This window comes from Misgurnus anguillicaudatus, chromosome 8 (genome assembly GCF_027580225.2).
Source record: "Misgurnus anguillicaudatus chromosome 8, ASM2758022v2, whole genome shotgun sequence".
Lineage (NCBI taxonomy): Eukaryota > Metazoa > Chordata > Actinopteri > Cypriniformes > Cobitidae > Misgurnus > Misgurnus anguillicaudatus.
Window position 1 is genome coordinate 9,709,941 of NC_073344.2, and position 27,394 is coordinate 9,737,334.

A 27,394-nucleotide genomic window follows, 5' to 3' on the forward strand; every position below is an offset into this window, starting at 1 on the left:
ACTTCAATTTTGCACAGTTTGTTTTAAGGGTTTATAGTGGTTTGGCTGGGGTCAGTTTAGAAGAAAATAGAGAATGAGAGGCAATATCATGCAGACCATTTTATGTATTTTACAGGGATAAATTGGTAGGCAGAGATTTTTAGGAATTTTGCTGAAGTATAATCAAATATGAAAATATATCAGAAAAACTCTGTTCTTTATGGAATCATTCAACCAAAAATGTTTTTTATAATGAATTCTATAGCACCTTTATTTTTGAGAGTGTAACACCAATCATTTATAAGCCTTCCCTTATAATCTTATCAAATGCATTTGCCTTTTTTTGCCTTCCCTTACCGGCCTTGGCCTCTGTTTTAATCTACTTCGTATGTGTACTCTGGTCCCTAACCCCCTGAGATGACGGTTCTTTTCACACACCAGAAACCTGTTTATGTTTGCTTGATGAAATCTACTTGCATCTACCCAGAAGTCTCACTTTGTGCAGCCCTGCAGGTTTAGAAAATCCTCCTATATTTCTTTTCTTTTTTCCCACCATATTTAAGTTTTCATGTAATTCTTGCCAATAATAACTTTTCTTGGGGGTGAGGGAGATCATGGGAAAATATGTGTACATTATACAATAAGATAAGCTAAGCAACAGCAGTTGGACATTGTTTGCCTTGCTCTGAACCATTTTCAAAGTGCACCTTTTGCTAGGTCAGATTGGAAAGGATGAGGATATCACTTTATATTTTAACTACATCCTGCTGGTTTTATCAAAGTTCCCATGGAGAGATTTCTATGTGATTTTCTCCACAACATGGATTTAATATTACAATGTTATTTTTACAAGTAAAGTGAAAGATGCAGACTGATCTCACGGAAAGTTGTGTTAATGTCACGGAAAATTTCTATAATAGTTTTTTGTGTCCATTGCACAACTTTCTTTTTCGTGTCATTTTATGTATTGTTTACTCATTGTTTTTTCCTCTTTTCTTACCATTGGGGTTTGGGTTAGAATTACTTTCTGTTATGTTTTAGACACCCCAACTCTAACCCCAATTGAGAATAAATTTAAAAGTGTAAGAAAAACATGTAGAAACCAATACATAAAAGTACATCCTAACCCCAACCCCAAATCTAACCCCAACCCCAAGCGACAATGTTTAAAAAATATGGAAAAAAATTAGTAAACAATACACAAAATGACACGAAAAAGAAAATCGTGCCACAGACACGAAAACTGTGTATAGAAATTAATGCAAGTGACACGAAAAAGACATGCCATGGACACGAATAAATTACTCAAATTTTTCATGACTATAACATGACTTTCCGTGAGATCATGTTGGAAAGATGATACCTGTTTCTTACAACTAAATAAGAACTAATTTTTTCTGCTGTACAGTCAATGTTATAGCAATATGGCAAGCCATTTTAACTTTTATTCGTTTTGCTCTTGATATCAACAATTAAATTTTCACTAGTTAAATTTTTAATTCTTGATATCAGATATTACATTTCTACTAGTATCAATGGCAATTCTTGATATCAACAATTACATTACCACTAGTAACAATGTTAATTCTTGATATCAGCAATTTAATTCTTGAGATCAACAATTACATTTCCACTAGTAACAATGTTAATTTTTGATATCAGCAATTTAATTCTTGATATCAACAATTCAATTCTTGATATCAACAATTCAATTCTTGATATCAACAATTAAGTTATTGATATCTGTAATTGTATTTTCACTAGTGAAATGTCACCCTAGGCTGCCATTCAAATTCAATTGTTGATATCAACAATTGTGACCAGTCACGGAAAGTAGGGACACAAGTCGGATCTGGGGCATTTTGAGTTATTCACAGATTCTGAAAGTGCAGTTTCTAAGCTTTCCAATGATGTGTAACACGTGGAAATCTGATAAGATTTGGAGAAGTTGTGGCCATTTGAATATAGGAACTCAGAAATACTCAAACCGAGAAAATCGAGACGAAAGGCACTCTTCTTTCCAACTGAGGGAGACAATAGGGCTCATTTACATCTCATTTAGCTAAGCCATACCCCCTGTAAAGCCGTTTTGAGATACAGATGTTCTAGCATGATATGTAGTATTTTATGACCAAATAACAACATGCAAAAAAAAACATGACTCTTTTTACCTTTGTGGGGATCACAAGTCGAATCCAGTCTGTTTCAGATTATCCAATGACCATTTTTGTCCACAAATGCGTATAATCTGTGAAATATAGATTGTTTACATCAGATTTCGCATGAATGTCTGCTAATACAATATAATATACAATCTGAAGACTATTTACAACGTAACATGTAAGGGTATATGAGATTACACTCCGTTAAACACATGAACCCGCCTTCAAAGTTTGTATTTAAAATAGGGAGGGAGGTAGTATCATAGATCATCCAAACAGCGCCGTCGAAAACGTGACGTCCTTTAGAGATGTTACCAATCGCTCGCTCGTTCCTTCATCAGCCAATAACTTCATGGAAAATATTGATAGACAAAGCATGTAGCCAATTATATAAAGACTACAATGATCTCTGTGTAACTTCTGTGTGTTTGGACTCATGCTGCGCTGCAAGAACTGACATAGAGATGACGTCAAAGTACTGCGAAAGCGAGTCGAAATTAAACTACTCCGTAAGATTTCTTGAAGAGCTCTCGCAGTACTTTGACGTCATCCGCCTGCGGCGCCGCATAAAGTCATTGACGCGGCTGACGTACGATGCGGCTGACTGTTATTTGTTCCGCCCCAGCTTCTTTTATTTTTCTTTTGTTTTGTGCGCCAGAGCTTTACAGTCTGGGGAGATGCACGCTATAAATTTGAAAAAAAAAAAACTTGTCTGAGGAACAGGGCAGCCGCGTCACTACAGTCACGTGACTTCACGCTCGAGCCGGAAGAGAAGACAATGCTGAATAAACTCGTAATTCTGCTATTTTTGGACCAAACTGTATTTCCGATGCTTCAACACAATCTAACTGACCCACTGATGTCACATGGACTACTTTGATGATGTTTTTATTACCTTTCTGAACATGGAAACCATACATAGATTTTCAATGAAGGAGATAGAAAGCTCTCGGACTAAATCTAACGATAAAACATCTTAAACTGTGTTCCGAAGATGAACGGAGGTCTTCCGAGTTTAGAACGACATAAGGGTAAGTCATTAATTACATTATTTTCATTTTTGCGTGAACTATCCTTATTTAGTAGTCACGCTGTTCCCTGTGGGGGTGGAGGCAAAAACACAAGCTTATACAGTATGTAAATATACACAGACAATGACGCCCCCGCTGCACGCTAGAATCTCCGGAAAAACAAGCCTATTTTAACCGCAAAATGTACGGTTTTAAATATACAAAAACTGCTATCTCAAACATGGAGAGGCTTCTTCGTGATCTCAACTAACAGATTCTGCAATAAAACGAAAATCACAAATTTTGAAAAAAAACCTTTGTTTCTCATTTTCTCGAAACTTGTGCTGCCGACTTGTGTCCCTGGTTTCCGTGACGGGTCACAATTATCATTTTCACTAGTAACAATGTTAATTGTTGATATCAAGAATTCAATTCTTGATACCAAGAATTAAATTATTGATATCAACAATCGAGTTCTTGATATCAAAAATTCAATTGTTACTAGTTAAAATGTTAATTCTTGATATCAATAATTCGATTGTCACTAGTATACAATCACTAGTGATATCAATATAATTTCAAATATCTATAATGGCTTTCTTACTAGTAACAATCACATTCATGATATCAGAAATTAAAATTGTTACTAGTGACAATCAAATTATTGATATCAAGAATTATTGATAATTTCTGATGTCAAGAATTACATTTTAACTAGTGAAAATTGAATTGTTGATATCAAGAACTCAACGAATAAAAGTTAAAATGGCTTGCCATAATAGCAAATGTGCAAGAACTATATTACTGCTAATAGGAGATAATGAGAGCTATTAGTGTGCATTGGCTAGATTTTCTTGCACACAATCTTAAAAGTCTTTCTGTCCCCAGAGTTGCTTTTGGATGAAATGATTATGAATAAGTAATTATTTGTTCTCCCACTGCACATATTACCAATCTGCTTCTATGTTTTCTGAGCCTGTACAGTAAAAATCCACTTTTTCACAAAGGCTACAGTAAAGCCATGTGTCATAGCAGTTGTTACTGTATGTACTGGGTAAACATTAAATTAGAAGTGTAATGCATTTGTTTTCGGCACGAGATACCAGCGTTTACACTGCAAAAAAAAAAAAAACATTCTTAATCAGTAAATTTAGTGTCAGTGTATGCCTTTTTTTGTATCTACTGTAAACGGTTCTTTAAACAAGATGAAATAGGCAATAGAAATACATCTGCATTGAATATTCTCGTGTGCAGTATACACAGATTAGGGTGATGTTTAAATTTTTATCTCAAAGGATTTTATTTGCCTGCCAATTGTAAGCCTGGGGTTTTGGATTATGGACTGGATGATAAATCCACATGTGGACAGTTTATCCAGTGATCAGTCTGATGGTATTTACCTTCTGCCAGAGTAGATTTTAGCTGAATGTAGAACAGTATCGTGCGTACAGTAACCCGGTTATAGATGCTTGAGTATGGCTATTTTTACAGTACTGTATGTATATTATCTGTGTCAGCATTCTGAACATCAAGAATAATATATCCATCAGTTATAAGCAAACCAAAACATTGCGTGTCATGCAGTATTTATGTCTGTCTGACTGCCGGTACAGTGTTGTTCTGTCTGTTGTTCTACAGTATCTGTCTGTTTCTTTTTCTGACTGACTGACTGTCTGTCTGTGTCTATCATTTTGACATTGTCCCAGGTCACTTCATGTGGAGATCTTCCATATGCTCATTTAGAAAATCAAGGATGCTGGTGACCAAACAGTTTTGTGCCACTTCTGTTTTTACTGATATTTTTCTTTAATTGCTTTTGAAACTTTGCATAATCTTACAGGTATTTATTTGATCATTTTGGAAATTATATGATTTTGCCTTGTACTGCCATTGCCTGCTTGCTTACCTGCCTGTCCTCTTCTTACCACCATGAATCCAGATACAGTATGACTCACAAGCAACAGGTTTTTTTTTAACAAAGCGTGTTACAACTGCTGTAGACAGTGACTTCAAACTGTTTTATTTCTTTGACCAAATCATCCACCCTGCCAGTATTTCCTCTCAGTTCCAACTCAATGGCCTGCTCCTCGCTGGGCTTTCTGTTGATAATTCATGGGCAGGCTATAATTTCATCCCTACATGTCGACTGTTTTCCTCTCAGTGGTATGTGACATGCTCAGTTGTCAGATACCAGTGCTGTTTTCCTACTCAGATCTGCAGCTTGGTATCGCATATCCCATCATTACACTGAGTCATAATTCAATTTTAAATCGGAACTATAAAAATCTCTAAAGTTTATTCGTTGTCCATCACACATTACATATAGTAGCCTATATATTTAGATGATTAATAAGCTTCTATATAACCCAGTGGCGGATTTGGCGAATTGGGGGCCCAAGGCGAAGGTATGTATGGGGCCCCCCATCCGATCTTTAAAAGAGAACAAAAAAATTGTTTTACTCCAAAATGAAGATGGAAAGCAGAGAACACACAAAGTGTAGCACTACACAAACTAATAGTCACGATGGAACCCAATGGGGAAAAAACAGCCACGGAGAGTAAATGAGGGAGAATTTTTTTATCTGATGCTGCACAAAAAAATTGCCCACAGTGTATTGTTGAATAAAAAAAAAAATCTAAGCATTTTGTCAAAATATGTGTCAAAATAAGATTTGCTACCAAAAATCATTCCATTTGCTGAAGAGAAAAGTTGTGGCCAAATTAAGCACCCCATAGTGGACGAAAACATCCCCAACATAACATAAGGTTTAATTCATTTTTTCTGTAGTAACGTTATTTAGCGCGCACCGTTACGGACAAGTCCATTTCATTGTGAAAGAAGAGGTGTATGTGTGTAGTGACACATAAACATGAACTGGACATTTTAACTACTACTTCAAAGTTTCAACGTATTTCTTAAGAATATTTATTCAATTTACCATGCTTCTAAAGTGTTCATGCTGATAAGGGTTTATTTATTTTTTAGGTTGGTTGGGGGCCCCCCTACTATGACCGCTTGTAGGGGGCCCCAAGCAGCCGCCTACCTATGCCTCTATGTTAAGACCGCCTCTGAACCCCAGCCCCACGGCATGTAATGCTTTTTTTTCTTTTTTTATTGCATGTTCACTAAACATTACATAAAGAAAACATACAACATTACATAACATAAATAACAGGGGGAGACGCATAACAGACCTTACTACATTAACAAGCAGGAGAGAGGGGGTTCAGCTTTAATCTGGTTTATAATCAGATTTATTTAGTTGTGCGGCAAGTACCTATATTTTACTGGGTCACTGACAGACTAATAAGCTATTATTTCATATTTGTACAAAAAATATTTGTCAGGAAATCCTTTTATGTATGCAACTGGTACCTGCTATCTTATCTATTAAGATGTGTATGATCATATTGATGAAAAAATAAAGAAATGCTATGTGATTCTCATACTGACAGTTTTGCAATTTTCATAATGTTTACTTTCATTTCATCAGCTTTAGTCATACTTAAATGTAGGAATGCTATTTTTTTCATCCTTGATGTGTTTACCATGCTTTTGATCTGGGATGTACTGTAGTGTGTAATTTTTAGCAGGATCTCTTGACAGAAATGCAAAATAATATACAAAACTATATTATCAGTGGTGTATAAAGACCTTTCATAATGAACCGTTATGTGTTTATTACCTTAGAATGAGACATTTTTATGTACATATACCGAGGGTCCCCTTACATGGAACCTGCCATTTTGTGCAGCCATGTTTCTACAGAAACCTTTAATGGACAAACTTTTTTTTACTAAGTTGTCTCTGATGACATGTTTGTCCAGTGGGGGGTACCGTAGCTTCTCTATGTGATCAAAAAACGAGGGGTAAGCAGTTGACTGAGCCAGCCATTGGTTGCAATTCACCAGCACCTCACCACTAGATGCCTCAAAATTTACACACTGCACCTTTAATATATAATTTTGTGCCAATAAATTTTTAGTAATAATCTTCATTTTATATATAATTTATACTCTATATCTACTTTTATAGTTGTCTGTATTCTTGCTTTTGATATAAAAACTTTTGTAATCACATACAACACTTGCTGCTTTTATCCTAAGTAAAGGGGACATTTCGCATGACTTTTTTAAAATGTTAAAAAAATCTTTGGTGTCCCCAGAGTACCTATGTGAAGTTCTGACATCACAAGGGGGGGCAGATTTCAATTACCTATTCTTGGAGAGAAGGGTTTACCAAAACTAAGTTACTGGGTTGTTCTTTCTTACATTTTCTAGGTTGAAGGAACCACTGGGGACCCAACCATAGCACTTAAACACTGAAAACAATGATTCATTCAATTTACTCTTTTTTTTTTAAGGTAAGTGGTTGCAATCAATTTATTTAAGCTACATTTAAACAAAAAAGATTAGTAAAATAAAATAAAAAAAAACATTTGTTTCAATGTAGCTTAAATAAATTGATTGCAACCACTTACCTTAAAATATTGTGTAAATTAAATGAATCATTTTTTCAGTGAACCTGGAAAAAGTCTGATTTTTATGTTATGTCCCCTTTAAGATTTGGTCAATTTCCCCAAATTTTACTCTTATTATTGTGTTTAAAAATAATATATCCAGCTTCATATTATCTCATTGTATTGTTTTATGTCTTCAGTTTTAGTTTGATGGTCTTTTACAAGACAGACCAATTGAAATTCATTTGTTTCAGTCAGCCTGTGAGATCACAGTGACATCACACCCTTCTCATACTGTGAAATTATCACGTTGTAATTTGCAAGCTGATTGTGATTTCAAAATGTTGACTTTATGGTATGAGTGCACAATCAGTGTACCATGACCTCACATTGGACCATAGTACAGTATGAGCGCACTGTGGGTGTGCTGTGACCATGATTTGAGCACACATCTCGGCGACATGTTTCCAATTAGCAAACACTAACATGTTAGCTCTCTGAGCGACATCTGATACTTTGTATATTGTGTGCATTGCATTATGAGTAGTATGACCCCACAAGTGTTCAGTGACCTCATATTGTCACCTTCATATGAGCACAGTGTTCAGTGTGGTTACACTTTTATATCACTGTGACCCACACATTGTGACCACATTTTAATCATCTTGTGAGCTCATGGTGACATAACTGAGAGATCAAACTGTTGACTGGACGGTACATAAAACTCTTGTCTCAAAAGATCAAAGAGATATTTGCTCCTCATTATATAATCAAAACCAAGTATCAGTGGGAGGTTTATACAATGACACTAAACAGTATATGTTATGAATGGTGGATATCATGCAGTGACTACTCAATATGCATGCAACAGAGAATGTGTGCACAGTGAAGCACAAGTAGTAAAATAAATCATTCAGCTATAATGTGGCATTTATTTGCAGATAAGTCTGATGTTTGTCTGCCGTGACAGGAAGGTAATCGACTACTGTGTGATAAAGAGGGAGAGGCTTCCTGGGATATATCCTGGAGGACTAAAAAACAAGAAAAAAATGCAAACAAGCAAAATCTTGGTTAGCATCAACAGCGAGGGAGGAACACTTGCTGTGTAGATCAGACTGGGGCTAGATGTCACACGTTAAAGTTGTCACTACAACGTTGTAAGTCAGATATCCTAGCATACATACTGTATGTGTTTTCTGTAGCAGTATGTTATAAATTTATTTAAAATATTATCTTCTATTTTACGTACCTATGCATTAACTCTGTTCTATAAAAATCGAATTATCATATTTTTCGGACTATAAGTCATTCCGGAGTACAAGTTGCATCAGTCAAAAATGCCCAAGAACAGACATTTAATCTGGAAAGGCAAGTTATTCAACTAAACAATAGCACAGAACAGCAGGTTGAATAGGTGTCCGTACATGTTAAAGTAACATAAACAATTATTTACATGGTACACAATAGCATATCGAACACACCTGGGAGGCTGAACAGGCTAAATTAACACGACAAGTCAAATCAAGTGCAAAAAGGTCCCGAAGTCATTCCGCATCACTGAATCCATTGAATTACATAAATACAGGAGCAGCATAGAACGGACAATCGCGGCTGTAGACGGTAATAGTTTCTCTTGGTTCATATAAAATAATTTTGACGTATAAGTCACACTTGACTTCACGTTTCAGGACCCGCCAAACTATAAAAAAAAGTATGACTTATAGTCCGGAAAATACAGTATATTGCCATTTTAATTTATCTGCTTTTGCAAATGAAACTAATGAATAAAACCTCATCTCACATAAAAGGTGCATAAAACCTGTGTTCACATGATTAAATTTTTAAGAAACATCAGATCAGGGCAAATGTGTTTTTAAATAATAATAATGTATAATTAATGTAAAATTACAGAAAAACCTGTATTTTTGTAGTACGGAAAATTTCTGTAATTTACGGTGCCCGTTATTTTACTGTATTTTTCCGGCACCCCAGCCAGCAAAATTTTACATTTTTTTACGGATTTTTTTTTTTTATAAAACTGTTGCTTCTTTTTCTGTGTTGTGTTGCATTTTTGCTGTTTAAAGAAATCTTTTTTTTCCTGTTGACTGTAAGGCATGAGCCTACTCGACTGACTTTAATAAATAAACAAAGCCAGAGAAATATTCTTTCTCAGTATGTGTCACAATAAGTCTCAGTCTCTTCTCTTGTTTTTTATATGCATTTGATTACTGTTTTTATTTGCAAAAAAAAATGGCAAGCATATACAGGGAGAAAGTTTGAAAAAGATAAAACAGAATAAGGGTTCAGCATGACGAGTGCTTTGTAAATCAATGGTGCCAGCTGTGTCCGGGCACTGAAGCTTGTCATGTTTTCACTGCAGGAGAGGCAGTTTACTATCGATTACTGATATGTTACATTGCATATGACTGCCAACGGAAGGTGAAGCAGACCAATCGCTCACAGCATGGATGCTAAGAAACTCTGGAGTAGCATTCATCACAGTCTTGGTCAGGTTCACCCACATTGAGCTGTGAATACAGCAAATTCTGCCTTGCCAGCGTTTAGACATACTGTATGAAGTAACTTGGAAATGTGTTGAAAAATCAAATAGTTTAAAATACAGTAGCTAGTATTTAAGCACACAGAACGTGATGATTGCAAATACAGTATGCAAGACATGCATAATCCAGCGGAGTACCAATGAAAAACTACCAAAGAACAGCTTTACATAATTTTTTTATGTACCATAATGTTCTTTGACATGTTTTGGAGTAACATATTATGACATTTGTCAATAGTATGGTATGCATCAAAGTATAATAGTACAAAGTATGATGCTACATACTTTTGGAGAAATAAAAACCTACAAACCAAATTCATGTTCGCCACTAATGTAGCCTATAAGAGCAATATCACATTATTATATTTTAGACCTGCAGTATAAGACATATAATGCAACATACCAGAATGTATTACTGTTATTTATTATGTCATAAAAGACATTTCTGTATTTGAAAATGCGACAAAATACTCTAGGTCTGTTTCTAAAGGTTCAGCAATGACAGAAAATTCCCTATGGAAACAATGAATGAGATGTTTACAATGGCAAGCATCATTATTTTTATTACATATAGGGTTAGGGATTGAAACAAACTCTTAACTAAGTACTAAACTTAAGAATATCGACCTGAATAAGACCTTTATGTTGTATCAAGTTAGGGCATACAGAAAATCACAGAGACTTGGGGGTGGGCTATAGACGGTTTCAGCAGTAACAACATAAACAAGCGGCTGTCGTGGCTCGCACGTAACTTCCGGTAAACTCCGTTAAGTAAGGGATAATGTAGAGGCAGCCGGTAGTTATCGGGAAATAAGCCCCGACAGTGTGATCTTGTATCACACTGAAGGGGCTTATTTACCCGATAACTACCGGCTGCCTCTACATTATCCCGCTTATTACACGGCCACTTGCCACATAAGAAAAAAATGGACATGAATATGAATTTGAAACATTTTATTGGCATATTTGTTTTAAATTAACATTTTTATCCTTCCACGAAACTTTGCACAGATGCATAAAATGATCGTAATACTTTATTAAGATCCTCTGCTTCATACTTATCTGTCTCCATTTTTTCTCTTTTAGCCAGTCTTTGAGAAGTTTTAATGCCCATTCTGTTTTTTTGTGAGTGTTGGCTTCGTAGCTGTCATGCTCTTTTTTGTCAAGTTCAGACTCAGTAAGCTGTCTTGTCATTGTTCGTTCTTCTTTTCACTGTTTAAATGTTTTGTTTCTTCCGTACATGTTAAAATGAATATCAAAAGTCTTAATTGTGGTTGTCCAGTGTTTGTCACAAGATGGCGCCAAACAGTAATCTTTGTTGGCGTGGAGCGATTTTACTCGTACAAGAAGTCTGGCTATGCGTTATTACTTTGGAGCGGTTATTAATTGAAAAGAACGAACCTGCAAATGTCTCAACTGACCAATCAGAATCAAGCATTCCAGACAGCCGTGTAATAAGAATAAATAACAACAAAGTTCTTCAAACGTAGTTTATTTATATAACAAGCAAAAAACAACACATAGATTACCTAGGAAACCAAAACATTTGTTATTTTCGATGAGGCATTTGTTCAAGAGATCAGTTTAGCAACTAGTCAGACCATTAGAAAAAACCAAACCGGAGGTAAAGTTCAGATCCAGACGTGTATCGCGTCAGCGCGCGTGCGTCCGATGAAACCGTCTATATTTACTTTGGATTGCCTAGCAACCACCCAGAACACCATAGCAACTGTGTATCTACAAAATGAAACCATTCATACCACCTTAGCCACCACCCTTAATACTCTCAAGATGTGACAGTGAGTTTTGCCAATGTCTTTTTAAGGAAGTTGCGTCACTCTCCCCCATATTTACAACGCCTCCAGGTCTTGTTAGAACAAGACTAGTCTCAGCCTCAGACGCCACGCCCACAAACTGTTGGCTGAACGTCTGATGTTTTTCGTACACTTTTCTGGAAACCCTGTGAGAATGTCTAAAGTCGTCTTTTGATTGGTTGAAATAAACCGGATTTCCAGGAGACGCGAGTGTCGCGATTAGTTTCGGTCCCTGGAAAACAAAGCTCTGGCGTTCCATTGATGCAGAGAATCAGTCATGTCCACGTGGATAATAATGAGCAGTTATCATGATCAGCTAAACATTGGACTCTCAAAAATATGCAAAGTTTGCAGCATAGACTCTCTAAAAGACGTCCAAGAGTTTTGCTTGAGGCAGTTAGTGGAGTCAAAAAGTTTGGTTCTCCTGAATTGCTTGTATGTGCTAAAAAGTGGAGAGATATGCTTCAAACAGACATTTAACGGGAGGGTCTCATTGGTGTGGCTGTTGATGAAGTGCACACCGTTGTTCTATGGTGAGTAATGTTGTTTATTTAGATGCTATTCGATTGCGGCTGGTTATTTCAATAACTGACTTGTTGCCAGCCGGCTCGTTATTGTGAGGAGTCCGAAACGTGACGCTAGACGAAACAAACTGTGATTGGTTGTTTGACATGTCGGTCAAACAGCTTGTGGGTGGGCTTTGTCCAGAAAAAGCAGCGAAAAACACCAGACCTTCAGTATGAAGGTCTGGCTACGCGAGACTAGAACAAGACAAACAAGATCTGTGGATTCTGCATAAAGTCCCTCTCCCGAAGGATTCACGTTTGACGATTGGCTTTTTATACTGGGAGGCGGGACTACAGTGATCATTCTAACTGTTGCAATCTCCTCAATTTATATCAATACCAAAAGTGATGCATTTGGTTAATATTAAATATCTTTGATTTTGCATAGGGCAAACACTCACACGTTCTTCAGAAGCTGTAAAAGTGTAGTTCTAGTGCAATTTCCATGCATATACTTGAATAAAGATACAAAAGCTGTCACTGGGGCAGCAAAATTTCAAAAAGTACTCCTTTGTACTTTAAGGGTGCATAACCATAAAAAGGGTGCTTTTATTTTTACCTTTAATTTACTATTGAATCTTGCAGTGTTTCTCCTCTGCCTTTCTGGACATGACCCTGAACAATGTGATGCGGTCAATAAAGTGTCACCTTCACACTATACATGCATCTCTAACCTCCATATCTGTTTTTTGGTCTTTCCACTCCAGACGTCATTACTGTATGTCTTAATTCAGAGGTACATTTAGTGTGATGTATTTTTTAAAGGATGAGTCATATCAGTTGTTTTGAATGCAAGGAAATGAGTAACCTTGCAATTTTAAATTGCAGTAACCTGTATGTTTTAATCATGGCGAGAAAGAGGCAAAAGATATGGATTGCAGCTTTAAACTGAGAGTGTTCATTTTGAGCCAAGTATTCAGTATCAAAAACCAAAAGTTGATTTTACATTGACAAGTGACAGGGTAGCAATTCACTTTAATTTCCCAGTGTAAAATTTTTTTTCCCAGTGTAAATCACCGATTGTCATGTTCAGTACACTAAGAAAGAATTGTTAAAATATGTAGCCCAGCTGTTAGGCCGTACCCCTTTAAAAAGTACAGCTTGCACCTAAAGTGTTTATATTAGTACCTCAGAGGTACATATTGGTATCAAGGAGAGCTTATTGTGTCATGATCCTGCCAGTCTGTCATAGTTATTCATTTGTTCATGGTCATGCGGCAGGATCATGGTGGTATGTTTTGTGCGGCAGCACATGGGGTGCTTCTCAATATGCTTCCTCGTCTTCCTGCGTCCTACATCCTACGGCCGGGAAACTGATCGAGCTCCGCCATCATGTAGGACATCTCAATTCTTTAATTGCACCATGAGGAGGCAAGAAATGAGGAGTTAGGAGGCTTTTTGAGGAGTCATGAGCAAGGATACACCCTATGCGGAAGTGTTTTATCAACTAAACCTGAGGTACGTATAAATCTCCTGCCCCTTTCACATCGTCATGTCATTAAACACAAATCTTGCTATTAATCATTATATTATTGTAAATGTAGACTGGTTTCAGATTCTATATTTAATATTTATGTTTAAACCCCCGATCTATACGCACAACCGGCGCAACGTCATAGAATATCTCTGAACAGGTTCACGCCCACTTTTGGGGGAAAACAAACTAGACCTTCCATTGACTTCCATACAAAATAGCGGAACAAAGCAACGTTCGTACACAGCCAACAGGCGTAAATAAATCACTCAAATTAAACACGTTGAGTAATTATCTGTCCACCCTGCCTGCCATAGAGCGTGAAAGATACATTAACACATTTTATTTGGTCAATATTAGGGCTGTCACTTTTCGTTCGAAAATCGATTGCACAATCGATCGGACCAACCAAAAAAAGTTTCGAAAACGAAAATAGGCAATCGATTTTAACCAAATATGTACACTATTAATTTTAAAATAATTAAACAGTAAAAAATATAGATGTAACAAAACTCACAAACAAGCAGAAAAAGAAAATAAAGAATTCCGAAAGTGCAGTAGGTGTGCGAAAGCTAGACAGAAAATACCCAGCAATTTTACGCACCTACTGTATATGTTCACGCTTTCAATCGCTGCATCTAGTGTTTTGCAAAGAAAATGGAGGACAACGTCAATAAACCTGTGCAACACGAGAGAGCGTCGTAATTGTGACCTTACAGGAGATGATGAGTTATGACACGGAGCCACCCTTGCGAGCTGACAGAGACCCGCTTTTGTGATGGAAGATTGGCAGTACGAAATACGCAGCTGGCAACGAAGCACCCGAGTTTCCCTGGGACATCAGTGCGGTCGGAGTGCGTCTTCTCAACAGATGGACATATAGTGAATGAAAAGCGCTCTGCTCTTGACCCCTAAAATGTTGATCGACTTGTTTTCCTCACCAATAATTTGTAATGGCCCTAGTCTTTTTGCGCATTTCATTATGCCTGCCTAGTGCCGCCTAAGTTTCGGTTACGTTTAATAAAAAAATACACAGCATGTTCTCAACTTCAAGTAAGTCTATTTAAAGTTTCATTTTTGAACAGTTGTTTGAAATGGATCGAATCATTATTTAAAATATATTTTGAATTGCCTAAATCATAAAAGCAGCCGGTTGAACCTGCAGTAATGTTTTTCATTTATGGCAGCAGTCTGCATATTTTTTAGAGAATGTTGCACTACTGTTGCTGTTTTTTATTCTGCACGAAACTTAATGACAATGAATAAGAAATATTGCTGACTTGTGCGTTTCAGGCGCTCTCTTTACTGTTATTTGGCGTTAAATGGAAACGTCTTTTTTAGACATGGAAAATCGATTTTACAATCGATTCAATAAACACTTATATATTAAAAATCGAAAATGATTTTTTCACAAAAGTGACAGCCCTAGTCAATATAAAAACATGTCTCTTTTATTCTCACAGCGTCAAATTTGTGTAACAACGCTCCCCATTGGTCAGAAGGGTCTTACACGGACATTTACTCATACCTCATCGAGTCAACAGGGAAGCCAGTGAATGATTTTACTTCGTATTTGAAAGTTACTTAGTATTTATATATTATGTCTTTACAGTATATTTAGAGTACTGAGTCCACTTTTCCGTCCAGCCATACAACTAACTAGCTTAGCGATATTTCCAGCAATCACTAGATAGCGTTGTTACACAAATTTGATGCTGGGAGAATGAAAGGGACATGTTTTTATATTGACCAAATTAAATGTGTTAAGGTATATTTTGTGCTCTATGGCAGGCAGGGTGGACAGATAATTACTCGACATGTTTAATCTGAGTTATTTCTTAAGTTATTTACGCCTGCCGGCTGTATACGAATGTTGCTTTGTTCTGCCATTTTGTATGGAAGTCTATGAGAAGTCTGGTTTGTTTTCCCCCAAAAAGGGGCGGTGACGAAATTTACAGTCAAGTTCCCGGATAAATGATCAGTGGTATAGAAACATATATTAATTTTACAGCACTTTTAAGAATGTCTTGATTTTAATGTATTAAGGATATGAACTATAACTCAAGTATGTATTTAACTAATTTGAGTTTTTTAATGCACAAGGATGCACAAATAAGAATTGAGAAGCACCCATGGTCTTTTGTTTGGGTAGTGTGCTGCTGTGTCTCGTTTATATCCCCGCCCCTTGTGTCCTCATTAATAATTCATTATTGGTTAACTCACCTGTCCTTCCCTCGTTGTCTTGTTTACTTTTCGTATTTAAGGTCCCATTGTGTTAAGTCCTGTGCTAGATCATTTTGTATGTTTTGAACCGTTGCCATTGCTTTTTGTGGCAACTAAATCTGTTTAGTCAAAGTTTATAGTCAAGTCTAGGGTGACCATATGTGGCATTCCTGGCCAGGACACGTCTGTAGTCAAGTCTGTTGGTCATTGTCATAGTCAAGTTAGTCTAGCCTCGTCGGTTTATGTGATGTTGTTTCCCCCACGTGGGACTTTGTTTTCTTTTGTTAATAAACCCTTTGAGTTCACCTCTACCCGCACTTGGGTCCCCATCCCTGTGAATCCTGATAATAAGTACCTCAAAGATAGATATTAATATCTTTAAGAAACATATTTGTACAAAATGTACAGTATCTGTACCTAATGTAAAATATTTAGACTCGCATACTCTCATGCGTAATCAGAGTTTATTGTTAAGGGAGGGTCTTGCGTGTATTTTGTGAACGTGAGCGTCACTTTTATCATAAACAGTTTTGACGCGTGTGCAGCAGGCACATATATAGATTATAATGAAAATATGTCTCCCTTTAAAATGACAAACAAACAACAAAGAATAAAGTCTTTCTTGTTTAACTGCTTACCTCATTTGTTTAATCCTAATGTTACTGAGGAATTGTGGTTGTAAACATTTCACTTACAGTTTCAGTTATTGCACAGATTTTTTTTAAGATGACAATATTAGGTCTTACCTCCTAAACAGTTAAACCTAGAGCTATTTTAAATACTATGGAAAATTAGATGCCATATGCTTCAGACACCATTGAAATGCATCTTATGATTTGCATTTAGACGAGTTTATTATTATTATTACTATGCACCCATGTGATGATAGAGCTGAGAGTGTAGAAACAGACTGCATACTCATGTTAAACGTAAGTGTTTGACAAAAAGTGCCTATGAATATGACATATAACAATGTTCATGCATCAGATTCTAGTAGGTTATAAACAATTGTGTATTATTTTACAAGCAATCTAATTCATCAACTTATTCAACTGCAGCTTTGCTGAGATAAATGTGAAATAACTTGAGATTCAAATTTCATTTTTAAATTCAATTACTGGAAGGCTATAAATTGCATAATATTAAACTGATATGCCAGTTTTGCTAACCTTTATAATTTTTAGATTTACCCTTGTCATTAAATATGAAACCCTTTGTAATTAAAAAAAAATGTAAGCACAGTCTATGCGTGGTCACAGATACCTTGAACAAATGTAACTCAATGAGTCAGCCCAGAAAATTAAATCCCTGATGACTTGCCATTAGCAAAAATTAAATAAAAAAGTCCTTATATGCAGTGTGGAAAGCAAAGGAGATTATCAGTATTAAAAGAACAAACCTAAGAAACGGTTGTTGTACTCAATGAACACACAGCAGCTCCTGCAACCCAATATTACAGCTGCGTTTTGTAATGCAAAAATAGTAGTTGTATGTCCCTACCACTGAGAGTCATTCCTTTTTCAAGTCAATTTATCACTTGGACATACATAGCAAATGTGAAGGAGGCTTCATAAATCATAAAGTCTATGAAAACTGGTATATATATGATTTTTTTTCTTAAATCGCATTTTCTAATATTTTGTGCATATCATAATTTGTTTGACTACCATTTCTGTTCCATTTGTATCACGGGGCAGCACTGTTAAAATTTTATAAATGTTGTACACGTTGATTTTTCTTTAATTCATGGAAATTCAAAGTTTATAAAAATCTACAAATCAGCATTTCAGCAAACTTAAAGTTGAAATCCTGTTCCCTAACCCAATGTAATCTGAGTAACCCCATCAGCATTTCTACACTGTCAAAAAAAAGGTAAAAAAATGGTACCAAGCTGCTCTGGGGCAGTAACCTTTAAAGGTGCAGTGTGTACATTTTTGTGGCATCTAGTAGTGAGGTTGCGAATTGCAACCAATGGCTCGGTTAACTACGGAGCCCCTAAGGGGACATGGAGCAAAAATTAAATAAAGTTTAGTTTCATGTGCTCACGGGAAACTTTCATGTGCTAACGTGAAACCTTCATGTGAAGAATTTTTTTTAAAAGTTTAGTTTCGCTTGCTCACATGAAGCTATCGCGCAAGCACGTGAAACTATTGCGTGCTCACCTGAAACTATCGCGCGCGCACGTGAAACCGAAAGTTTCACGTGCGCGCGCAGTAGTTTCACGCGAGCACGCGAAACTAAACTTAAAAAAAATTCTGCACATGAAGGTTTTGCGTGAGCACATGAAAGTTTCACGTGAGCACATGAAACTAAACTTTAGATTTTTTTACTCCAATGTCACCTTAGGGGCTCGGTAGTTAACTACTCACCCATCGCATTTAAAACGCATAGAGAAGCTACGGTAGCCACCACCAGACAAACATGTCATCTTTGGAGACAGCTTCATAAAAAAGTTTGTCCGTTAACATGGCGGCACAAAATTGCGACTTCCTTGTTAGGGGACCCTCGTTATGTAGATAACAATATCTTATTCTAAGGTAATAAAAACATAAGGGTTCTTTATAAAAGGTCTTTATACATCCCTGATAATATATTTTTGTACATTATTTTGCATTTCTGTCAAGAGACCCTTATAAAAATTACACACTGCACCTTTAATTAAAAAGGTCCTAATTTGTAAAATGTAGGTACAGATAAATTAATGTATACTTTTGGTACCAATATGTATCTCCGAGGTACTATGAACTCTTTAGGTGCAAAGGTGTACTTTTTTGCTTTTACTGGGCCATAAAATGTTATTTACATAATTAATAAATAATCCTTAAAATATCCTGCAGTAAGTTAAAGATCCGTGATCTCTGAAAGCCAATGTTGACATTTAAAATCACTTAAACCCGCCACTACGCCAATAGAATCTGAACCTTCTTTTGAGACCCGCCCCACACATATGCAACCCAGGCAACGATGTATAGTAGACACGCACCTTACTGCTGATTGGCTACAAGTGTGTTTTTTGGTAGTCAGCCCGACTCCTTTTTCCAAAGCGTTTTTCAGAAATTGTGCACTTTGACTTTAAAGAGCAGTTGATTCACTGTTAAATAGCATGTCATCATATTTAAGTGTCAGGCGAAACGAAGCACAGAACAAGATTGAAGAAGTCTGAGGGGTAATGATAATGGCTCTTATTCTTTCCAGTCTGATTGGTTGATGAATTTATGTATACCTAAGGACTCTCTTTCATATACTTAAACCAGTGAGATGTAAAACGCCTCATTACCCCTGATCACTGGACAAGGAAAGCAATGATGCTTCAGCAACCATACAGGACACTACTTTAAATAATTGGGTTCTCTGATATGTACATTCAGAATAGATGTGTCTTTGTTTCTCATAGTGACTGCTGTGTGGTTGCCATCCAGTGTCATATCTTTTAATGCACTGATGCTTAAATCCTGTTTCTCACCTCAATAGCTGGTTGGCGGCAGGCCAGCTATTGACTAAACATGTCTCGGTTTTTTGGGTCAGCAGTTTGGCACCCACCAGTTCTGACAGTTTAGGCTGGCTTTGCCACAGACATAGAGGAAATACTGATCAGCTGATCAGACCTCCCACTTTCATTTCGTGACGCATTCCCACATTTTTTGAATATCTATTTCTCTTTTCCAAGAAAATGAAAGTGGTTGAAAAGATGTGGCAATATGAATTCAGGTCTGAACTTGTAAATATGTGGTTAGAAATATAAGATAATGAGCATGTAGGTCACTGGTATTTTCTAGGCAGATATGGCTAGGAACTATATTCTGACTCTGATTATGGTGTAAAAATCAAGGACTTTGCTTCCATAACATGGCTGCAGCAGGGGCAATAATATTACGCAGCACCTGAAAATAGTCCCCTGTTGTTAAAAGTAACCAAGTGGACTATTTTACTACTATCAATACGTCTGCTGCAGCCATGTTACAGCAGCAATGTCCTTGATTATTACGCCAGAATGAGAGTATAGTTCCTAGCCATATCGGCCTAGTAAATCGCAACTTTTAATTTTCCGTCTGTGCTAATACACGATGTAACTACAGAAGAGTCTAGTTTTAAATAGGAAAAATATTAAAACTCTTTGGTCATTTTTTAGCGCGATGCTAATGGTCTAATCAGATTCAATGGATTATGCTAAGCTATGCTAAAAGTGGTACCGCCAGACCCGGAGATCAGCTGACTGAATTCAAAAACTGTAAAATTCAAATGTTTAACTCCAGGGGAGCTGAAAAATGAGCATATTTTCAAAAAAAGTGGACTGTCCCTTTAAAGGTGCCAAAGAATACATTGAAATAATATGTTACGTTTTTCTATGGTATGTGGCTTTATTTAGTGTAAAAATTATCCAGAGACGTTTTTTTTGTGTCCATTTACAACCCTAGGATTTGCCTTTATAATGAAATGGTCAATTATTACCTTATTTAAAATGGTCATGAATAATTATGGTGAGCTCTGCTCTGATTTGCTGTTTCAAAAAGCACATATTTCAGTAAATCTGTATGTGTGGTGTAAACAGACCTTATGTCTGAGCCTGTATCAAGATACAGAATTTGAGGAATAATCAATTGTTTGGAGATTATTAATGGACGTTTCAGAGTGGTAAGTCTGTGTTTTTTTTCAGTATGGACCTGCAAAACATAACTGTAATGTCAATAGTAGAACTTCGCAGCTACTGCTATTAACATTATAACATTAACTAGCATAAAGCGCTAACTCAGCAGCAGTCACTTTGTTTTTACCTTGTTTTTAGCATTGTAACCATAGACATTATATACGTAGACGCCTCATGACATGCTAGAACGTAATCCAGCGTCGTATATTACATTTCTGTCAAGACATCCTTCTAAAAGTTACACAATGCACCTTTAATCCACTGGAGTTGTTAGAATTAAATACAGATAATCCGAAGTGAGGGTGAGGGTGGGTCAATTATGACACAATTTTAATTTTTGGGTGAACTATTTCTTTATAGATCTAACTTATGTCAACTTGCATAACTGCATACCTGAAAATAAGCAACAGTGCTTTTAAAATTGTGGTTTATGAAGTAGAAAGCAATGCAGCAGTAGATGAGCAGTGAAAGCAATCTCTCAGAAAATGCCTAATAAGACGAAATGCCTTACAGAGCTGATTCACTGCATGTGAGGAAGTAAAGGACCACTGACTGATGGTGATACCTTCACAGCTAAGGAAAACCGTTCAGCTTCTTTCTCTCTCTCTCACATCTATCTGGGTCTTTCATTCTCTTTTTCAGACTTTAGAAGGGAGGAACAATTTATCACAGTGCTGCAAGGCTTACAGTTTCCTATTCAATGTGTCAGTCCCTGCAGTTACCTTAAAAATACACATCTTCCACCCAACAAACAATGATTCTGCTTACTTCAATGTGTGAGTAGGCCTACAGGTATATATGTACACATACAGTATTTATATATGGAAATCAGAAACTTACTAGATATACATCAACAGTTAAGTCTATATGGAATTTTGGTAGAGTATTTTTTTAGTTACATTTATACATTTGTTAACAAATAATATGCCTATATTTGGTCGATATGACCCTTGAATTAGGCTACTTCTTTTGATATAACTTATTGACTGTAATAGTCACTGCTAAATTGTTTAAATAATTTGTTTTACTTAAATCCAGATGATTTGTATTATTATTATTATTAAAAAATTATTTACAGTTATTTTTTGTAGTTTTGCTACTTTTCCACGAAAAGTTCATTTCTCCAGGTGTTCATATTGATGTCGTGTGTTTTCTCGGCAAGCCCCGCCCACAAGCGATCAGAGGGCATTTCGGTCTCCGCCCAGCAGTGATGTCGTCATCAATTCAAACTGGTATCGAAAGCTGTGGAGCTCCCAGAGAGGTAGAGCGCAGGCTGCACGGTGACGCGAGGCAGAGACTGTACCTCACGGGCTTTTTTATATTCCGTATGAGCACAACGCATTGATTTACAAAGATGTGGACGGGTGTTGGGAAACTGCTGCTTTTACATATGATACTCGCGGGCTTCCTGCTTGCGAACGGTAAGTGTTAACGCTCCACGTTGTCAGCGCGCTCGTGTACATCTAAGGATGATACTACAGAAACACCGGTGCAGACGCGTGCGGCCACTTCCGATGACGAGACATTACAAAGCGCTATATTATTCAAATACATAACCATTAAACACAGTGTGTTTTAAAGTAAATATATAGTCATATACGCGTGCTATATATTGTCCTTTTGTGTTCAACCGGGAGACGGTTTAAGAAAAATGATAATAATCTCTAACTTACACGTTTGAAAGAAGCGCACGCAACTTTATTCCCAAAAGAATGTACATGCAGCATTATTCGTTTCTCTACGCCAGTTAGTCATCTTGTAAGCGATACATAGCCTATTGTTCGTAGTATATATATATACTCCTTGCATCCTGTCATCGCACACGTGTCCACTATGAGTTTAACCGCGCTGACAACGCATAGCTATACAGAGCTTATTAATATTATTATAAATAACTTAAAACAATACAATTGAATAAACGTTAAAAAAAACTTCTAGGCATGTGTATTGAAACATAAATTGACCGACAGGTACTCAGCCGGAGTGTGAAAGCGGTCAGTTTCGGTGCAGGAACGGCAGGTGTATTCCGACTCCATGGAGATGTGATGATGACGACGACTGCTCGGACAACAGCGACGAAGAAAACTGCCGTGAGTAGACACTATTTATATCTAACAGCCAGGTGTCCTCCTGTCACACAAAATGACCAAAAATATAGTGATTTACTACATAGACTACAATCTCAACAGCAGCCAAACGTTCTGTCTATGTAGGCTGCTCACTAGATTTTGTAAACATGCAGGTGCTTCACGCGTCTGATGGAGTGTTTGCAGCTGTCACGAATAGTGACATAAGGGGGATATTTGATGCTTTACTTCCTTGTAATTTGCTGCTTTGTGTCAATAGCATGAGTTTGGTGTTCATAAAGTAATAGTAATGATCAGCAGAATGCTTATTGTTTGTTTTGTGGAGCTTTTTCTAAGTGAGCATAGGTATAGATTGGGATTCATTATAATAACATGCATTGTACTGTATTGGCACTGCCTGTAATGCAAAGTGTGTACAATCTTCTTCTGATATTTCATGAACATTTCATTTGAATTGGGCTTATTTTGAGCAGATTTGTTATAGATATATTTGCAAGAAGCGTATTCAACTGCTCGACATTGTCCAGATGGACTTTGTGCAAGACTGGCTAATGAAAGACGAGCATAAAAATGTAATAATTAGTGAGTAACTTAATTGAGATGTAGGCTACTATAGCAAAGGTCGGAAAAGTGAAACTCTTACAAAATGTAATTATCCTGGTTTATTGGTCACAGTTTGAATTCAAAGTGCTGTAATTATCCTGGTTAGTTGATGAATGTGGTAAAGTGGAGGGTCAAATCCGGGAATACTGATGTTTACTGGTCCTTATTTCCACTAAATACAATTTGGTTTCTCTAAAATTAATGAAGTTAATTGCACTCACAGAGACTTTTAGCAGATGTAATGCAATAACGGACACATTAACCTGCACTGCATTCCAGGCTCGTGTGAAACAAATACAGAGAGTCAGTGTTTCAGTCATGTAATGAAGGATTTTAAAGGTCATACTGAACTGTGTGTCTTATTCGGTATTTGTGAGTTGTTTGCGTCCCGCTTAAGCTTAAGTTTCAGCTTTGCTACTTAAACTGAGTATGCAGGCAAGGAGTAATTGGTTGCATTTTAGAAGTAGAAGAAGGGGACAAAGAGCACTGACTGGTGCTTGAAAAATTTGGCTACATTAGTTTCATTTGTGGCTGTGTCATTATCTGAAACCAAAAGTTGCACCTGGGCTGCATGTGAACGGCACAAAATTATGTATGATCAAAATCTAACAGGAGAAAAGAATAAATCTTTTTTTTGTATAGCTTAATCTGAATTTTTGTGCTTTTCTGTGTAAACTTATCTAAACATCCCTAAAACCAGGCTAAAAGGAATTGCAGAATAATGGCCCCATTCTCTTTGGCAAATAATTTTAAGCATTATTCTACCAAAGGGTTATTATGCTTAACACAACAGTACTGTAAAAATGTTGTAGCTGCCGTACAACTTGAAGTTTATTCAAACTGGCTGTCCAAGTTTGTCCAACTTTTTAAACCTTTACTTTCAAATTTTAAATAGTTGCACAGCCAATTTGATTAAACTTGATATTTTATTTATTTTCTTTACAGTGAGATTGCCTATGCGCAGTATGCGGTTAAAAAGCAGTGGAAAAAATTAATCTACAATTGAGAGGCAATATTGGGAAACAATTTAGATTTAGCGATGTGATGTAGGAATTTTTTTTTGCAATCTTCTACCGCATTTTTTCTCACTCTTTGTCTGATTTTTATTTATTTTATTTATACTATGTGATACAACCTAGTCTGTTATGCAGTTTTTATTAAAGTTTTTATTTTATTTTAAGCTTTATTTGTGGAAAATAATCAAGTTTGCTAAATAATGTTTGTGGCATTTTTAACTATAAGCCCTAGAGGTTTCAGTTTGTTACATGCACCTGGTGTGTTCTTGGCATCGGCTATGCCAGTTTCAATAGATCCGTACTAAGGTGCCATGTTACACATGGTATCTCTAGCAGGCAGGGTAACTGCAGGGATTCTCCCCAGGTGGGAGCGCACTCTTGGGCTGTCAGTGGACTGAATGCTCCCCTCTCCCTTCTGGATGTTTTCTTGGGGACTTGGACAGACATTGAATTAGAAAAATACCTTAAGGATTGCTTTGTGCTCCCCTCCCAGACACAACCTACCCTCAGAATTGGCAGGATTCCTCTCTAGTTGCCCAGGGAGACGGTAATAGCAACACTTCAGGACACACACTGCTCTCTCTCTCTCTCTCTCTCTCTCTCTCTCTTTCTTTCTCTCTCTCTCTCTCTCTCTCTCTCCACTACCAAACTCTAATCATTCTGCTTTGTGTCTAAGGATGAAGTGGGCTCTCCGGGTAGGGACTGCCTTAGTGGCTGTAGTCTCAGGACGGCACATTTCTTATGGATAAATGTGTCATTTTAACATTTTTATCATTCTTTAATGAAAAAGATGTTGACACAATGTTCTGATAGCACTTTGTACAGCAGTAGTTTAAGAAATCCCAAAATATAAAAAACGGAATAAATGTAAGCGGCTAAGACATTGTTTACTCAATGTTTTGGGCCTCATGCACAGTTTATAGTGGAGCGTAGGTTCAACGCCGTAGACTGTGCATAGCTCTGTGTAGCCTGAAGCGTACATTGTCAAAAATTTTAACTACGTTAAGCGCAAGCTGATTGGTCCTCTAGAACTCCTTCCATCATTTCAAAAAAATAATAATTCATAGGCATTTCCACTTGCAAAGGTTAGAACAAAGATGGGCCAAGTTGAGGAGTGATTTAACTCAATCTGCAACAAAAGTCACTGTCTATGTACATCCATCACTGCATTGCTACTGTGGGTTACAGACATGGATACTGCCTACTAGCGGTCTGCATGTGTAATTGCGTGTTAACGCGTATGATGATGCAGAAGTATTATTGAAACCGTCTGCCAGCGTCTTCCCTTCATTTCAAAGAACAGAGATGGAGTGATAAAGATGAAGTGTGAAAGTACAAACGATGAGAGTGTAAGATATTCAGAGCGTGATAGTAACCATAATATCAAGAAACAATTTAGCAAAGTTAGTGTCACATACATAAAACAACACGGGGGACTAAAAAAATCCTGTGCAACTTATAACAGCAGTCTTGCCTTTGTCTTTATGAATGTGCAGAAATGTGTTAAGGCTGCAAGCCTTGAATGTAAAAAGCTGGAAAAATATTTTTTTTTGACCGATTGTGAATTTGCTTGTCACTATTCTTTGTTGTGCGTTTTATTTCATGTCGACTGTTTTGTTTAATCTTCTCTGAAAACAGACAAATTACCCCTGGCAAGAAATTGTCAGATGGTGCTGATGACAAAGAGGCTTTATCTTGTCGACTTTTGTGACTCAGATGTATTATTGTATTCGAGCCGCCTGCCTCAGACATAAAGCATCACAGTAGTTTCATGGTTGTTACTTGTAGTCCCGCGATTCACACATGCAAAAGTATTGAGAGCTGGCCTGACTCGCACACAGATACACAATTCTGAAAAAAAAATGTGGTCTGTTTTTCTCAACCTTATATAAAGAACTCAGATCAGTCATATCATCCAAGGTTACAGGTCATAGTTTTAATCTTATGATCCTGTCTACCAGGAAATGTTTAGTAAATCTGTTAAGATTATGAAATTGTTTGAATCACAGGATTGCATGTTCCAGTGACTAAGGAGAAGCTTCTGGAAAATCATATTTTTTTTATTGAAAGTCCGTTCAAAGTCACAATCAACATTACAGTTTTATATTAATAGCATTATGTATTAACATTGCTAACATTAACAGACCTGTTCTAATACATGGCCAAACGCACTCCATTTGAGAGAGAGAGAGAGAGAGAGAGAGAGAGAGAGCAAAGTGAATGAACAAATCTGCACATTGTGAGGAAGAGCTAATTTGTTTACTTGTGTGAAAATATTCCACATATGAAAATAAAGATAAGAAAATCTGATGGCAAAATGTACACCTGTAGAGCTAAAAGTCACATCGCTTCTTGTTTTACAACTGCCTATTAACAAGAAAACAGGATTTTAGTCATACATTTTCATAGAGATGCACCAAATGCGATTTTCCTGGCAGATTTCCGATTTTCCTGTAGGTGTGACCTACCAATACTGATTTTTTGCAGATTTTCTTTCTAACAACTTTAATTGACAGCATATAGGCTACAAGCAAAAATCCACTTTTCTTTAATAAAATAACTTTATTTTAATCATAACATAAATTATTAAACATTGCACTTTCACCCAAACTGCATTAAATTACATTATCTCCTTTCATTTGACCAGATACTCAAAAAAATTGCTCTCAAACTCAGTCAGGCTCACTGACATGATGTTAGATGTCCAAATAGCAATTGGGCAGCTGTGGTTAGAAACTTAGTTACTGGTTAGTATGACGTGTAGACTTGGATTGATCATGCTTTTGAACAAAATA

The 27,394-nt window shown here is 36.6% G+C and overlaps 1 protein-coding gene across 6 annotated transcripts in view; it reads left to right on the plus strand.

Annotated features, from left to right (window-relative positions):
• The first annotated feature begins 22,128 nt into the window (after positions 1–22,128).
• Positions 22,129–27,394, plus strand: part of lrp8 (low density lipoprotein receptor-related protein 8, apolipoprotein e receptor) — a 240,181-nt gene continuing 234,915 nt past the window's right edge. For all 6 annotated transcript variants that reach the window (XM_055212408.2, XM_055212411.2, XM_055212410.2 and 3 more), the window contains exons 1-2: positions 22,129–22,314; positions 22,864–22,983. In XM_055212408.2, the coding sequence (XP_055068383.2) occupies positions 22,248–22,314; positions 22,864–22,983 (187 nt within the window). In that variant the 5' untranslated portion in view covers positions 22,129–22,247. The remainder of the gene's footprint in view (positions 22,315–22,863; positions 22,984–27,394) is intronic.